Source organism: Ailuropoda melanoleuca, chromosome 18 (assembly GCF_002007445.2).
Source record: "Ailuropoda melanoleuca isolate Jingjing chromosome 18, ASM200744v2, whole genome shotgun sequence".
NCBI classification, from domain to species: Eukaryota; Metazoa; Chordata; class Mammalia; order Carnivora; family Ursidae; genus Ailuropoda; species Ailuropoda melanoleuca.
In genome coordinates this window covers 33475293-33492959 of record NC_048235.1, presented here as the reverse complement: position 1 = coordinate 33492959, position 17667 = coordinate 33475293, and the positions used below count along the sequence as shown (strand labels likewise).

Genomic DNA, 17667 nt, shown 5'->3' with positions numbered 1-17667 from the left:
CCGGCTTTTATGATTGTTATTTCTGTATATGTTATACTGTCTCCCTGTACATTCCCTCCGTATTTCTGTACATGTATATTCCCTCCCCGCCTCAAGGATGGGCTCCTTGAGGGCTGCAATATGTTTTCTAATAGAGCTTTAAAAATTTTTTAATTAAAAATGTTAACCATTATTGTTTTTTGACAACCAGATGTAGGCGTCCTTATTGCAAAAACTTAAGCATTACAGAAATACCTCTCTTAGAAAGTGAGATACACCATCATAACCCCTCCTTCCCCACCCTAGGAGAACTGTGATTAACAGTTTAGTATGTAGTCTCCTACTCTTTTTTCATATATAAATAAAGATGTAAAATTTTTATTTACAGAAATAGCATTATAATATACAGACAGCTCTGTGCCTTTTTTCCACTTAAAATGTTTAGTGTTTTTCATATTTTCTATAAAGAGAGATATCTCATTCTTTTTTAACAGTTGGGTAGCATAGGATTGTATGGATGTACCTGTATGTAGCTATTCAATCCTGTGTTGATGAGCCTGAGGGTGATTTCTAACCTTCGACATTATGAACAACACTGCCGTATGTGTGTATATATTCATACGTATACACTACATATGTGCACACACGCATATACTCCATATATACCGTATATGTCTCCAGATGACTTTCTGGAGCACATATCCTTGGACATGAAATTGTCAGGTGAGACAGAATGGAGATCTTCAATGATGACAATTATTGAAAATGTGGATGGGAAGAAGCCTTGTGTTATGTCTTTCTGTATCATTGACAAACTCAGTGGTTAAGAAGGAAGGTTCCGGGATCAGGCTGCCCCAGTTTGTAGGTAGGCTTAGTCTCTATGCCTTCGTCATCTTATCTATTAGAACATAATAGTGTCTTGCTCCCAGTTAAGACTTAAGTGAGATAATCCACGTAAAACAATTAGCATTTAGCAAATACCTGCATAATAAGTAAATGCAAGATACCTGGTAGGAGGAAGAATGGTAATAGCTTCACATAATTGTTTGTTGAATGAATAGGACTGAATAGAACAACAGTAGTTTGAGTAATCTTTCTGGAAATGGATGGTACTTTGCTATGGAAACCGACAGTAACTGTGAAATGACCAGCTAGCGTTAGAGGTGCAATGCCCTCGGAACAATTTCTCTCTGTGCGACATTAACTGGCCTGAACCAGGATCAACCAATGAGCTCTTGAGTCTTACCCTTTCCCCAATGGAACTAATGGGCCCTGGCTGCTGCAAGGTACCTTATATAATGGGTATTTTTAAGGACAGAGAACAATGCATTTGCCCAGTGGGTGCGCTGGCTCCCCACCGAATGTTATTAGGCCATCTAGTTACCCAGCCATTAATATTGAAAATAAATAGAAAGTGCGTAAATAAATAGCTAGAGTATAGACTACTGTTTAGATTCTTGGGTTCTGGGACAGAAGTCTCCATCTTCATGGAAAGGTTCCTATACCAATACTAGAAGATTCTGGGGGAAGTCAATCCTGGGTTCCAGAACCAACTCTGCCACTAATTAGATGCAAAACCTTGAGCAAATTGTGGAACCTCATCTTGCAGACACAATGAGGGGACTGAAATAGGTGATGTGAGAGTCTCTCCCCTTTTTAAAAAAGATTTATTTATTTGAGAGAGAGAACACGCATGAGGGAGCACGGAGAGGAGGGGCAGAGGAAGGGAGAGACTCTCAGGAAGACTTCCTGCTGAGCATGAGCCTGATGCAGGACTTGAGCCCATGACCCTGAGATCATGACCTGAGCAGAAAACAACAGTTGGATTGCTCAACCACCTGAGCCACCCAGGCACCCTGAAAGGCCCCTTTTTGACATTCCTTTCCCCACAGGCGGTTACATTTTCAGACATCGGGGCTGTTTATTGCACTGAAAAAAATGAATGGATAAAATAAGGTAATGGAAGTATTTTCAAAATGTCCAGGTCAAAAGGGCTACAGCAGGGCGCAGACTCAACGGACACCTGCTCTGTGGTGCCCACTACAGGAGGAGATGGGGGGGGGTCCACTGAGGAAGCACCCAGGAGTCTAGGGATAAAAGAGTGGGATCAGGGCAGAAATTGTAGTCTAATAGGGGCCAGATTCTGGCCGGGGCAAATGTGGTAGTAAATGGGGCTCCCAGTGAAATATAAGCATCATCCAAAGTGCACTGATGACCCTCTTCCTAGCCTTATATGTTCTTGCCCCCTCCAGTAAAATTGTACCCATCTTCTCAGGCCCATTTCAAAGTCCATCTCCTTTTTGATACAAGCTCCCCTTCACCTCTCCCTCCAGATGTCTTGCTCCTCTAAAGGCTGACTGTGCTATTTTCACAGCACTTCCAAGAGGGATACAAGGCTGCCTCAACCTTCCAGTGACACTTGTATCCTCCTAATGAGACCCAAGGCCTTTGGCTCCATTTGCTTCCCAGGCATCCAATACAGTAGTGCTCAGAAAATATTTGTGGCTCTGTGAGTGAGTGACTCAGGCAGGCCCCATGGGGAGTAGAGTTTTATGGGTTTTAATCTGAAACATACCATGAAATCTGAGACTTTTACCTCATTGCTCATACTGGAAACTGTCAGTTACAGTCAGATTTGCTTGGAGCCGGGCGGAATTTTGTTCCTTTTCACGATGGAAGCCATAATCTAATTTTTAAATTAAAACAATTTCCATAACACCTACTTCATGTTCTACAGTAATCTAAACACTACAAATGTTAAGTCATTTACTTTTCCTAAGGACCTGGATAGAAGCTGAGGCACAGAAATGTTGTCATTTGCGCGGGGATCAAAGCTAATAAGTGGCAGAGCTGGGATTCAAACCCAGTCCATCTGATTCCAGAGAACACGCTCCTTAAGATGCTATGTTGCCTGAAACTTACGAGTGGCAAAAATCTTCATGAGCAGAAAAAAATTGACCTTGATGTATTTATTTCAAAGGAAAATTTTTTTTCTTGTGTTCCCCTTTCCTTCCTCATTTGAAGCAAATTGTTCTAGAGCAAAGAGCCTTTGTTTCACACCTGAGAGAACTGGTGGCTTGGTTTTGCTTTGGCAATCAAAATGGAAGAGGAAACTTGTGTGGTTTCATCACTGGTGCTTTCGGGGCATGTGCTGCGCGCAGGGTGGTGTCCTGCTGCCCCCCTCCGTGCTCAAGGTCCCCTATTCCTAGGCTATGTTGCCTCAGGTCCTGGAGACTTTTTAGCGTGCCTTTCCCCCACAATAGCGGGATGTGGACCAGCCTTTCCATCACTTCCGCACAGCCAGTCCCTGTCTTAGAGCCTCAAGGGTCTTCGTTTGTCCTCCTCTCCGTCAAAGCCTCAGCATATCTGCATCAGAATCCCCAGACACAGCCTCTCTCCATCCTCCATCCCACGGATGAATCCACTATGCGTCCCTGTTTCCGAGGTTTTGTGCCTGACTTTATGTATATTTAAATTATCTCCCCACGTGGGAGGCCGGCGTCAGAACCTGACAGACCTGCCATTGATTAACTGTGGGACCCAGGGCGAATTACTTAACGTCTCTGACTCTATGTTTCCTCATCGTGAACGGGATTGATAACCGTACGGTTGTTCTGTGGCTCAAATGAGATCAGGCAGGGGCTGCGCCGGCACGCAGTAATTTTCATAGGTCCCCTTGGCATTATTTACTTAATGTATGCTTGTCTGTTTCCCATTTTTTCCCCCCAGCGCACCCTCCCGCTCTGAGGGCCGGAAGGGCGTCTTTGCGTCACACTGAGAAAGTCCCTATAACCCTCGTTCAAAGGTCCGGCGCCAGTGGGCTCTTCTGGCACATTCACGACAGCCCCTGAGAATCGTTCCTTCTTCAGACCCCAACCCTAAACTTTCACCCTGCGGCCCTAGAAAGCCTAAGGGCTCACGATCCGAGGGAGGCCCGGCTGAAGTCGCCGGGTGGGGCTCTGGGAAGCAGAAATGGGGTTCAAGAGGGAGCCCGCGCTCCGGCTCGCCTCCCTCGTTCCAGGATGCCCTCAGCCCCGGGCCCCTTTCCGGCTGCGGACACCTGCTGCCCCGGGCTCGGCGTCGGAGGCAGGCCTCCTCTGCGCGGCTGTCTCGGCCGCCCGCGTCCCACCTGCGCGGCCGCAGACGCCGACGAGGTGGTCCCGGCCCGCGCCTGGCCTGCCGCCACCGGGGCAGCCTCCCGGGCGCCCCGCCCCCGCCTCCTCCGCGCAGCGCCCGGCGCCCGGCCGCGCCCCCTCCCACCCCGCGGCGCCCCGGCACCCCTCTCCTTCCCCGGCGGGCTCGGCGGAGCATTGTACTCACATCCGGGGCTGGGTTTTGCTTTAATGCGAAACGTAATTAACCCGGAAAAAAGAGCCGAGAGACAAGAGAGAAGGAGGGGTGGGGGTGAGGGGGAGAAGAGCGAGAGGAGCGAGAGGCACCGAGAGTTTGGCAGCGAGATAAAGAAATCCCCCGAGAGCAAAAAAAAAAAAAAAAAAAAAAAAAAAAAAAAAAAAAAAAAAAAAAAAAAAAAAAAAAAAAAAAANGGGAAATCCCGGAGGGCAGCCCCTCCTCCCAGGTTCTGGAGCGTCCGGGGTGGCCAAGGTCGCCACCGCCAGGGGTCGGGCTGCGGGGGTGGGGCCGCGGGAAGGGGGGGCGGGTGTTCTGCTGAGCTGCATTTTCTCACGTTTGCAGCGGCGAAACTTCTCTGCGGGTTCTGGCGCTGGAGCACCGGCCTCGCAACGACTGCCCCGTGCTGCGGGTAGGGGAGGAGAGCGGAGAACGTCCCAGGCAAGTCCCTTGGGCTCGGATTGGGCCATGGAGCCTCGTTTTTCTCTTCCCCTGTTACCTTATTACGTGACAGGCCTACCGTGCTCCCCTAGGGAGATCCCTTCCTTTCCCCTGGGTCCAGCCCGGGCCCTCGGGCTTCTGGAACTCCAGGCTAGGGGGTGACTTGAAGGAAAACTGCCCTAAAACGCAGGTTCGGTGCCAGATTGAGAAAGCACCCTTGAGAGAGCTGTCTCTCGCTCTCACCAACTTCTTCCTCACCTTGCACGCTTCCCTTTTCTGCACTAGTTCTAAGATTGTTACTTCATCGAACTACCAAAAAACCAAAAAATAAATTAAAAAAAAACACGCAAAAAAAAAGGGAGGAGGAAAGGGGCAGAAGAGGCCGTGCAGGAAGGAGAAGTGTGCAGGCACCTCCAGGGAGGAGGCGCGCGGCAGGGCCACCTCGACTTGGGCCTCACGCATCTCCTCCCCCAGGCTAGCCCTCCCCCCCAGGCTTTCGCTTAAGGTTTCCTTCCTTCTCTGTGAGTTTGGGTTCTAGCTGAATCTTCCCCTTCTAACTCCTTCTCCCGCTCCTCCTCTTTTCTTTCTTTAGGACTCCAAATGGGGTTTTCCAGAGGAGCGTGAGCAGCAGAAAAGAGGGAGGGGAAAAGCCTGCTACCAGGACGCCAGCTGTGGCTCTTGGAAGCACTTCAGCCTGCTGTGTGGTGGTCGCACTTGGGCTGAAGTTCCGAAATTGTGCTCGTGTTCTTCTTATATCCAAGGCAGTCCCCTTTCTCCTCCTTTCTGGAGCTTCATCGTTTTTCTTTGTTTGGTGGCAAAACCTTCAGAAACAGTGAAACCAAAGGTCTGGAAAGAATTGAAGTGTTTGTTTTCTGTTCCACGGTTGCATTCAGTTGACATGTAATGGGTAACAAGGATATAAAAGGCAGTAACCAAGTAAGCAGCCTCCGTCTTCAGGGAGCTTACAGTCGGATGGCAGACACAGGTTGTGCAGGAGTGCCTCGAACACAAAGTGGGTTGCTAAAATAGAGATCCGGCATGCTTTGAAAAACTAGGGGAGGCTTTTTGGAGAGCACCATCATTTCCGAGATTTGTCTTCTCCATGTGTGCCGCCGGAATAAAATGACTTTTGCCATAGCAGAAGTCTAGCTCATAGTCTAGACTCTATTGCCAGGGTCATGTAGGACATCTTCTAGGTGCTAAGCAGATGTTTGTTGAATGAATGAATGAATGGCTGCAGGGACATTAATTGTTTGCACCGGTCCGGATGGAAGGGCAAAGAGCAGTGTGGCAGTACCTCAAGCTTATCAAAATTCAGTTCACTGACCTGGTGCATGAGGGTTTCCTCTGGATGTTGTCTTTAGACCTTGTCTCCTTTTTGTAAACCCCACTTTCTGCAGAGTGTCTGTGGTGCCCCTGCTGGTATTTCAGCTAGTTGATGCTGGGAACCTAGCTCACCTCCCAGATGGGGGTCATCACCTAGGTATTGATTTGCAAACCACCTGCTCCTGGGTAGAGAGTTTGCAAGCCCTTCTTTTCCCTCCTTGGTGCTTTCTTCTCTCTTCCGTAGAAGGAAGTAGGGCCTGCATGTCCCATCTTGTCATCCTAGTAAGATGAACCATATTGAGCTCTGTTAAAATAAATCCTGAAGACATGCAGGTTTTGGTCGGTGCCTACCTACGGAGAAATTCTGCAAAAGTGGGAAGGGAGAAGGATTAGCTCGTTTAGTCAAATCCTCCTGAACAGCCAGCTCTCCTGCTTGCTTGTTGGGTGTTTGCTGAAAGTGTTGGAATGCTTTGAAGACCCAAACAGCAGGTGCACGGTCTTCATGGTGTGCATCTAGCTGGCACGCCATTGATTTCCTGTCTTCTTCATGAGGCAGGTGGACAGAGGACTTGGAAAAGAGGGTCTGGGTGCTGGCTCATTGGACTGCCCCGCCTCTTCTGTCTTTCTGCCCTGAGCAGTTTGGGTTGCTTTACTTTCAGTTTTCCATTTGTCTTAGTGAGCTTGGAGAGGACTCCTGCAATCTAATCTGTTAGGCTTTGGAAAGGAAGGAAGCAGAGCAAATATTATAGTGTGACAGCCTATGGGGAGAGAAGAATCCTAGCCCTGCCCAGTATAAGCCCATCATCGAGCCAGGGAATTGGACAGGGTGGGGAGATAGGGCAGCTGAGAGGTGGGAGGGATGGGGTCCCTTCCTTCCTGTTCTTAGGAGGCCTGTGGTTGGTGCAGTGGGACTATAAATGGAAGACTCCATTGACCTGTGTTCGGAATCTTGGGTTACTCTGCTCTTCCATCCCCTAGCCACTGCTTTTATTCCCACCCAACCTTTTAGGCTTTATAATTTATCTCCTTTCTGCAGAGGATTGAAAGCTGAATTGAGCTCTTTCACTGTGGAGGTCACAGTGCTGCTGAGGCAGGAGATCCTGACACTGCCCAGTGTGGGCCAAAGGCTTTCAGCTTTGGGCCTGTGGGGTGTCTTTCTGCCTGCAGAGTCTGACAGCTGAGATAAAGAGGGTGGGACGCTAGGTCCGCTTGTCCTTACACTCTGAGAAACACTATAGTTAAAGGGCAAAGGCCAGGATTCGCTGTGCCATCAGCTAGGACTGAAACTTGGCCAGCCACTTGCAAAGGGGCTCTCCCACGTTGGGATGCATCCACGGGCAGGAGCAGGAGGCAGTGCCGAGTCCCTTCCCTGGAGCCTGAACTGCTGGCCTGGCTTCTGTTCACTTTTGGGATAGCCTGGCCAACATGGGTCCGTGGATCTCTTGGATATTTTTTTAAACCTGCTGGAGAATTTCAGAGATATAAAATATGATGGTTCTTGGAGCAGAGGGAAGAGTAAGGGAAGTTTATGCCTTTCTTTGTGAGAGATTGTAGTGTTCCAGCCTTTTCTTTTTGACACGTGCTTATTGATATTTGAGGGGTAGAGACAGCCGTGCAGCTGTCTGCCCCATAATCAGCAGCTCTGCAGTAGTAAGGATAATCACATACTCCCTGCTAGGCACTACACACACACACACACACACACACACACACACACACACACACACACACACGTCGTAACCACGACATTTACCCAGTGCTTCTTACTCTCACCACAACTCCTGGTAAGCATTCGTCACGCGTTACTTCATTTAATCCTTGCAGCCACCTTTGAAAGTAGGTAAAGCGATTCTCTCCATTTTGCAAATGAGGAAACAGGCCCAGAAGAGTTCAGGGGAGTCTGTCTGACTCTAAAACACACACTCTTTCACTTCACTCTCCCACGTCGATGGGTGACTGAAATCAGCACGCCCTTTCTATGGTCCTCTTCTTGCAAGAGTTTCAACCAATGCACTCACGTTGGTTGCTGTCACGGGCACATTCTCTTTGCCACACCCAGCCCCTCCCCCTCACCTCCTCCTTAGACAGCCGCACTTAGGCCACTTACAGTGTCCCCCAGCACTTTGCAAAACGCTAGTAGATAGGAGAAACCACGATGTTATCTTTTCAGTCTTCTGCTGCCCACGTTTCAGCGGGTCAAGTTTTAAATGAAGATTATTGCTCCGGATTCCTGTTAGGAAGCCCTGCAGTGAAACTGAATTCACTGTGTCTCCCAACCTTGGGGGCGGGGGGGGAACTGCCACAATTCTGAAAGGTGGAGATCTCAGTGTTTATAGGCTAATTTATAAACCAGGTGAGGCTGCTCGCCTATGTGATCTCTTGTGGAGCCTTGAGACATGGGAAGGCCTTTGTCCCCCCCTGGATCCAACTACCACATTTTCTGTGACCATAGGTGAAGCCGCTGTTAAGAGAGGTCGTGACTATTTAAAATATTTTGGCATCTTTATTGCAGTGGATCCATGTTCAGTTTCCCCAGGCTTCTCCCTGAAATGTGTCCCCTTAAAAATTCCTTCTTGAGTGTCTTTTGCCCTCCTCTCCAAGTTCTAGGGTCTGGTACGGATTGGGCTGTCTGTGTCATGGGGGCACATTTTCTTAACCTCCCCGTTGCTGTAGATGTTTGCATTCTTCACTCTGCACTTCCACTGGGAACACAGGTTCTCTCTCTCACATTACTCCGCTGCCTTAAAACTATTTGGAATTTGTTCTTATGACACTTTCAAAATGCAGTGACAGTTCAACAGTAGGAGATAGACGCTCCCACACTTTCTAAGTTATAATCTTTGCTCTATTCCCAAGGATGTGTTTTGCAATACCTACGGTTGTGTCTTGTGGTTTTTGCTGGGCCCTTGGCACACTTATGTGTGCTGCAGATTTGAACATAGGTGAAATCTGTTCACATGGCCCGTGATATTCTAGCAATAGCTGAGTGACTGCTCTTAACCTCCTCACCCCGGTTCCTGTCTGCTGTAGTACAGTCCTCTGAGACCTCTGATGTCATTTCCCGATAAACTTTCTCCTGTCGAAGTTTAGCAATTTCCTGTTGGTATCCCTCTCACTCACCAAGGACGCTGCTGTCTTCGGCTTCCACCCTAGCAGGGTAACAAGACAGGAGATGGCCTACTGCATGTCCCACCACATGTCGAGAAACAGCTTCTTGACTTTTTCTGGAGCAAAATCCCTGAAATGCCCTGTCCTGCCAATGCAAAGTAACATGAAAGAAAAATCTCCAAATGTAAAAAATGAATTAATGTTTTTTTTTCATGCTTGTACCATCAGAGTTTACAGTAGATGGTTTCATAATGGGGTGAATATCGTTTAAGGCTCTATCTCTGTTATTGCTTTCCTTTTTATTTGCCTCAAAAGTGTCAGAATGGTCAGGCAGATGAATCTCCCTTATTTCACTCCATTTTTTCCTGTAGCTCCAAACTACACTAGCGATCTTAAAAATAAGATATCCAAGGGGTGCCGAGCTGGCTCAGTTGGTAGAGTGTGTGACTTTTGATCTCAGGGTTGTGAGTTTGACCCTCACATTGGCTGTAGAGATGACTTAAAAATAAAATCTTAAAAAAAAATCTAATACAGCAAACTATAGCTTTTATGATGTAATAACTCTAAAGCTTTCTTTAAAAAAAATCTATTTATCCATCTCTTCATTCATCTGTTCAGCCATTTAGTTAAAAAATGTCAGACCTGTCTCCGAAGTTTTAAAAAGGAAAATTCCATTGGGGGTCTTTGTCAGGGTTTCTGCTTCATTTTCCCAGAACACTGGGCATGGTGTGGCTTAGGTGCTATAGCAGTAGGGGAATATAATATAATGATTGACGTGGGTGTGAATATTGAGTTGGCCTCAAGGACAGGGGCTCCTCTTATGAAGACAAGAGAGTAAGGAACCAAACCTGCAGGGGAAAGAATGAGTCTCTCTAAGAGGATGTTGCAATAAGAAGTAAGAAACCCAAACCCAGCTAGATTGGAGAGTGCCAAAGCCCTCTGGGTAGGTACCTGGCTCTTGGGCAATTGTGATGGGTGGGATCGTGCTTTATTAGGTTTAAGACTTTGGGGCGCCTGGCTGGCTCGGTCGGTGGAGCATGCAACTCGTGATGTCGAGGTCGTGAGTTCAAGCCCCACGTTGGACGTAGAGCTTATTTAAAAATAAAAAAAGACTTTGAAACACCAAAAAGTCCCAAGAGAGCTATAATTGAGGCAAGGTTTTGCTTGTTTGTGGACTCTGGAGACTTGACAAATTTATTCTCAGCTTCACAATTTATACACTGGGGTCAGGGTGTGTGTGCAGTTAAATAGCTTTCCCACCTGCTGAATAAAGGAACACACATTCCCTGTAGAACATTCAGAAAATATACAGAAGTAAATAAAATTCACCCATAACCCATAGTCAGTATTTGGGTGTCTATATGTCAGTCCTTTCCTATCCAAATATAGAAATACAAAAATAATATTTAAGGGATTGAGGTCATATTGTAGGTCACAATATATCTTTAAAAACTTATGATATGGTGACTTTCTCCATAATTTATTTAAAATTCTTTGAAAACATTGTTTTTAATGATTGTGTAACATTTCCTTATGTAAATGTGCCATAATTTATGTAATTATCCCCTAATCATTGGGACATTCAAGGCATTTCCAACTTGTTGTTATGAATTCTACTGGAGTTGCCTTTTTAAAAATTTTAATCTTTATTTCCATCTTAGTTTATTTACTTGGATGCAATCCTAGAAGTAGAATTACTGGGTCAAAGGGTATGAACATTTTTAGCTCTATTGTTACCTGTTGCCAAATTGCTTTCCACAACGGTTCATACTCCTGCCCCGGGTGTGTAAGAATCCTAAGACATCTTTTCGAGTAGATAACAGTTGTTTCAAGCAGCAATCCTCTCTACATATTCTTGACCCTCTAGTGCCTCTGTCGGCCATTGGTGCGTCATCTTCCTCCGGGTCTTGGTCCCAGCTGTCTCTTTTATATTAATCAGCCTGATGAAGATGTCAATTGCCTCAATTCCTAGGGGACAGTTTTATTATTTTTTTTTTCATGGCTTAAATCTTCTCCAATAATGGAACCTAAGACATTGAAATGGGTAGTCAAGGAGATATTTTGGGCAGATACCTCCCTTCACCTCATTCTAAGGTGGGAAGCCCTTGACTATTCTCATGAGCTTCCTTTGGTCAACTGGCAAATGTTGGCCAGGAATCTTGGTTTAATTGACATTGAACCCATTTTCTGTTGCTGATCGGTGGGTAACTCAGTGCAAACTCACTTTTTGCTCAAAGTCTCCCTTTTACCATAAATTAAATATCTGACATATTTTCAAGTGCAGGGCATACTTAGGAACTTATACACCGAAGAACTCTGAGTCATAAAACTTTCCTCTTTTCTATTTTACTCTTCATTAGAATACGATCTTCAGTTATTTAGATTATGTGAGGCCACGTTTTGGTTTGGTTTGATGAGTGTGTGTGTGTGTGTGTGTGTGTGTGTGTGTGTGAGAGAGAGAGAGAGAGAGAGAGAGAGAGAGAAAGAGAATGCATTACTGTATGTGCACATCATTTGATTTGCATTTTTACAAGGTCCAGGAAGGAAGACGAAGCAGGAAGCAAACGTGAAAAAATGTTCAGCCTCACTAGGCATAGTTATGTATTTAAAACTAGCAACAGTTGAAAATGAGAACATTCAGTGTATATAAGATTATAGAGACGGTAACAATATATTGCTGACTGCAATGTAAACAGACAATACTTTTAGCGAGCAGTTTTGTAATAGGTCTCAAGAATTGTAAAAGGTCATTACCTACGATCTAGTCATATTATTGCTTGGAATTTGTGTATGTTGTTTCCATGTAAAAGAAGCAGCAAAGCATGAAAATAAGAATTTTCATAGCATTATTTATAAGAGTGAAAAATTGAATATCATCTGACTGTCTAATCATAGAGAAATGGTTAAGTAAATTATAGTAAATGCAGTTCAGTAATGTTATGCAACCATTAAAAGCAATGATTATAAAGACTATGTAGCAACATGGAACATGTTTATGGTATAATTTAAAAATTTAAAAAGGCCAATTATGCGGAGAGGGGCATGAAAAAGCATGCAAAAATGAAAATGATTAGCTAGAGTGACTTTGTTTTAAAATTCCAGCATTGTTAGAATGTGATTTCTGCACAAAAAAAATGGAAAATTCTAGGGAGGTTTGGCAGCCTTTGGAAAGAGGGTGCTGAGTGGGGTGGGCCAAGGTCCTATCCTGCACAAGTCTTCCGCGTTCTTTGTCACCAATGTGTTGTCGGGACTCCGCAGGTAGTTTCTAGGGTGTTTCATTATGCTCTTGGAGCAGAGGTGAAGGGACTCGCCTGGGAGAGGGCTATCTGATGCTGCCCCCCAGCGAGAACACTCACCGTGCTGTCCCAGGAGATGGGGAGGAAGCCATTGTCAGGGTAGGGGGCCTAGGACGAGGGCTGGGGGCAACTCCTGGGATAAGCACCGTATGTCACCCTCCGTGCAGTAGTTTTACACTGGGGAACTTGGATTAAAGTGAAATTTAAGATAACAAGTGATTTTAAAGAGTCAGAAAACAGGCTAAAACTATAATTGGAGGGTTGTAGAAAGAATGGTACAAAGCTTTGCCTGGGTCTTAGTAGGGGAATTTGGGGTGACAGTGTGTATGTGTGGATCAAGGTGTTTCTCTCCCCTTATTACTCGGTTACTAGCACTTCCCTTTCTCCCCTCACTGCCCTAGGGGCAGTGCATGGGGTGTTGTTGGGGCTGGGCATGGGGTGGTAGAGGTCACTGGATTAGGGGGGGCCCTTCCCAGGAAAAAGAGGAGCCAGGGGGACTTGGAAGGTGGTGGTGGCAGGTTGAAGAGCAGAGAGAGAGGGTTGGGGGAACGGGAACAGCAAGGCTCCCCATCCAAACTTTAGCCTCTGTTCTGACCAGGGATGAAAAGTGGGGTTGGAATGAACTGACAGAGGATTGGGGTTTAGGATGTCAGGTTTGTGTTTGGTGTGCCATCTTTTGAATTTGCTTCTGTGTGGGCTGGCTAGGCATAACAGCATTTTCCTGTGATGCTTGGTTCTCCTGCAGCCCATCCTTCTCCCCTGCCTCCCACATTCTTGATGAGCTCCGTGACTCAGCTGCTTCCCAGGACATCCGAGCAGCTTTTTTTTTTTTTTTTTTCCTGAAGATAGAACCATAGTCAGGAGAAGTAACCAGAATTCTTTTTGTTCTCCTTCCTTTCTACACATGAGGACTCTCTCCCACCGATAGATCCATGGAAATGGGAAGCCCCCTCAACAAAAGTAGACTGTCGGAGGATTGTAGACAGTGCCTTCTCTAGCCTGTGACCTGACAAAAATGCTGGCACTGATTAATCCTGTAGGCTGAAAAGGGAACATTTGAAAGCCAGCAGTAAGCTGCATGCTGTGCTTACCAACCGGCTCTAGAGACAGTCAACTTGGTTACCCCACTGCAGTTTATATGCTTTCTCTTAGAGATGTCCCAGGAGTGGCAGCAGTCCTGAAACTTCCGGAAATTCTGTCTCTGTGGCTGGGCTGGCATCAAGGGAATTTGCCTGCTTTTCTTGGGGGACGGGTGAGCTCCCTCATCCGGACTGGGCAGCTGTGCATGGGACTGTGCATGGGATGTGTGCGACATCCAGCCTTTCTGCAAGGGACTCCGATTTCCCCTGATTCTCTGGGGGGAAGCTGCATCCTTTCTCAGGGGTCTGCTCCTTGCCAACCAACTCCAGGCCTCCTGCCTTCCTGTCTTTGACCCAGTGTCAACCAGAAGACTTGAAATTCTGCCCCAGCTGCTTGTTCCTGATTCTTGGCTCAGGCCCAGCCTTCCCCTTTCCGGACCTCACCCTTCCCTGGCTGTGGAACTGCAGCTGGGATGGAAGGTTCACTCGGAAAGCACCGGGAGAGCAGGGTCCGGCTGCAGAGACCTGTGACAGCTGCGCTGCTCCTTGGCTCCATGGTCCTCCACTTCCACCATGTTGCTTCTTCCTTCTCCTCTGCCATCTTGCCACGTTTTCGCCTTTTCTCGCCTTCTCTTTTACTTCTCCTTTCCTTCCTTTTAGGTGTGCTGTTTCACTTTTGTCCTGTTTTTCTGCCTGCTTCTATTCTTTTGTTCCCCATCATTACCCAGCAAGTAGCTGTGGGCCCCCCCATCCATGTCCCTTCTGTCATCTGTCCCCATCCGGGATCTGGCCTGATCTTAACCTGCAATCAAGGATTCATTGTTCACTGGTGTCCTTGTGTGTGTGTGTGTGAGTGTGTGTGCGTGCCCGCCAAGGACACTTTTTTCTTGGGCAGCCTCTGCACACTGCCAGGCCCTGTGGGGGTGGTAGAGAACAGACCATGCCACCAGTCACCACCCTTCGAGGGAGCCTAATCTCATGGGAATGTGGGACTGGCCTGCCCTGGGCCTGGACAACTCTGGGTGTGGCATCTTGGTAGCTTACTTGCTGACCCAGCTTCGTGGTGCATGCATGACCTCAAGCCAGCCGGCTCCCCACTTTGCTTAGGGCCTTGGTGGGCTTGGGTCCTAATAGTGAGTTTTGCTTGTTGAAGCCAAGCAGAGCCCAGGGATGGGTGGTGTCTGTCCTTCAATGTCAGAATGTCACGTGGTGTTTTCTGAGCCTCGTGGGCCCTTGTTCCACCTGTGCACTGTGTTGTGACCCGGGCTGGGTGTAACTGCTTATTGGAAGGTGCTCATTCTCCTCAGGGCGGAGAATAGAGCCCCTGCCCTGCGTTCGGCTCTTCAGAGGGTCAGAAGGAAATCACCAGGAGAAAGGAGGCTGGCTTGAAGGTAAAGCTTGTCTCTCCTCATAGAGACCCTGTCAGAGTCAGTGGAAGCGTTGGTTGGGGCCTTCTTCTCATCCCTCATTCTTCTAGTCGTAAGGGGCCCTTGGGTAACAGCAGAGTGAAGTAAGTGACGCTGGGGCCGAGGGATGTGGCCCTCAGATTTAATTCCTTCATGGAGCTGGAGGGCTTGCTCTTGATGACTGATTCCGGGCAAAGTTTTATGCAAGTATTTGGGTTGGAGCTTAAATCTTTTCTGAGTTTCTTCATGTATCAAATTGGGTTATGGCCTACTTTACAAGGCTTTTGTGAAGGGCAGTAATAATACCAAGTGTTCATGAAATGCTTAACGGTGCCAGGCACTTAATTCTCACCAAAACCTTAGGAGGTGTAGGTACCATTATTAGCCCCATTTTACAGATGCAGAAACTGAGGTGCAGAAAGATTAAATAGCTTGCAGTCACACACTTAGCCCTTAAGGGCTAAAGCTGGAATTAGAAGCCAGGCCCCTGATCTAGGCTTATTTCCTCTTTATATGTAAAGTTGCCCGAGGCTCTGCTCGGCACACAGTGGAACCTCAGGACACTTCGTTGAGTGCCTGCTAATGCATTTTGCTGGCTGTGTATGGAACAGAATTGATAGAGGTTTCCACGGTCTGGCTGGGGTGGAACACTTGGTGCCCTGGGGCGGGAGGGCCGGTGAGAGAGATAGCCTAGCTTCTCAGAGGTGAGTCAAGCCAGAGTGAGGTTCCTACAGGTCCGGAGGCAGGGCATGCTTCACCCTCCTCATCACCTCCCTTCCTCCTGCCGTGCAGGGTGATGTGAGCAGAGCCCAGGAATGCCTTATGTGGATCGACAGAACCGAATCTGTGGGTTCCTGGACATCGAGGAGAATGAGAACAGCGGCAAGTTTCTGCGGAGGTACTTCATTCTGGATACCCAGGCCAACTGCCTTCTCTGGTACATGGACAACCCCCAGGTGAGAGGCTGCGTGGGAAGGTGGCAGGGGGGCTGGCTGCCTGGCATCGCCTGGGAAGAGTGCAGGTGGGATTCAGCTCAAGGGCTTCCGCTCCTGTGGACAGCATCAAACTGGTAGTCAGTGAGGAGGGGAAAAACCCCACAACAGACACACACACACACACACACACACACACACACACACACACGGAACCATCCCAGATATTAGCTTGAGGAAAAAGAAGCTCATCTCTCCTGACACTGGCGGTCTGGTATCTTTTCTTGCACTCAGGAATTAAACACTCACAGAAGTCCAGGGGAGGCTGGCTGGGCTGGTTCCGGGCTCCAAGGCATGGCTTGCTTTCTTTCACCAATCTTGTTATGGCTGTGGCCTCATGGCCACTCCTGTTCTTCCAGTCTGGGGCCCCTCCCTGGCAGAGAATGTGGCCTGGTTCCCCGGGCTGGACAGATGTTGGACTACTTTGGTCTCCTGCATCAGGGAGTCATAGAATCCTGGGTTGGAGGTGACTTTGGTGGTCACCTAGTTTTGCTTCTTCATGTTACAGATGAGAAACTGAGTCTCAGACATTGGAATTGACTTCATCAAGGACATGGCCAGAATTAGGTGACTTGCCTAGCATTTTGTGGCAGTCAGGCACAAAGATAGGGGCCCCCCTACTTTCTATTCCTGGGCCTGGGAACCCCTGGAGTTGTCACTGGTATGGGAAAAAGTCACAAGTCTTTTTTTTTTCTGGTGCTATGAGTGCTGCTGGCTCTTTCCTTCCCACTGCCCTGGAGCAGTTTGGTGGACTGAGGCCCCAAAGATTGGCAGGGCCCCTGAACGTCAAGTTCACGGGTCATGGCCATGTTGTGGCAGGGAGGGGTGTGGGGCTGAGATCTGGCCCAGGTTGAGAGACTTGGGAGGAGGAAAGTCTGAGTGTTAGGGGATGGATTTGTACTTTAAGATGTGCAGTGGAAAAAGATTGCTGTGAGCCTCTGGTCATTATCCAGGGATGAACCCTCTAGAGGCCTTTGGCATTTGTCCTCTGGATTTGATGGCTGAGAGAAAACACTATAGATTTGGAAAATATACACAGGTTAGCTGCCACTAGTCACCTTCTCCAGGAAAGACTTAACTCTAAATAGAACTGTGCCCCATGTGTCGCCCCACATCCCTGATAACCCTTCTGTTGATTGCTTTCATCAGAAGTGCTGGGCTTGCAGGATGAAACCTACATAATGACACTTACATCCTTGACTTGGCCTGGAATGCTTGCCTCTGATAATGTTTTGGTCTTGGGTTTGCCTTCTGGCCCTACTCTCTCATTTTCCCTGCCTTTGTTCTGTACAGGTGCCCACAGCTGGGTCAACAGATCCACTGTGGAAGGAAGCCCTGTTGGAGGAGCTTGGGATCAAGTCTTTGTTGCTGTAGACTTGGCTTCTGGCATGCCAGGGGTGAGCCCGGAGTGACTCATGGTCTCTGGGTCTTATCTTTCCCTTTCCCTTTTTCTCCCTTTGTGTACCTTCTCTCACTCACCTGTCATATTAGCTAGGGTAATTCGAAAGTATTTTTGTCTTGACTTACTTGCTTACCGCCATGTTTCCTGCTAGGACTGTTCTTAATCCAAAGGCACTTGCTTAGGGAATCCTGACTAACTGTCGGCAGCCACCTCCCCTGAGAGCTGGACCCTCCTTTACATCCTGGACCACAGCTGAGAGCCTTGCTGTCCGTGACATATTGCCCAGGGCCA

General features: G+C 47.6%; 1 protein-coding gene across 4 annotated transcripts in view; it reads left to right on the top strand.

Moving 5' to 3' along the window:
- The first annotated feature begins 4616 nt into the window (after window positions 1-4616).
- The window catches only part of PLEKHA2 (pleckstrin homology domain containing A2), a 56891-nt gene continuing 43840 nt past the window's right edge, over window positions 4617-17667 (top strand). Inside the window, exons 1-3 of one of the 4 annotated variants that reach the window (XM_034647447.1) lie at window positions 4697-4767; window positions 14884-14967; window positions 15775-15938. In XM_034647447.1, coding sequence (XP_034503338.1) covers window positions 15798-15938 — 141 coding nt within the window. In that variant the 5' untranslated portion in view covers window positions 4697-4767; window positions 14884-14967; window positions 15775-15797. Of the gene's footprint in view, window positions 4768-5359; window positions 5612-14883; window positions 14968-15774; window positions 15939-17667 lie in introns of those variants that run through there. The other 3 variants (XM_011232351.3, XM_002925250.4, XM_011232352.3) reach the window with 3 other exon arrangements.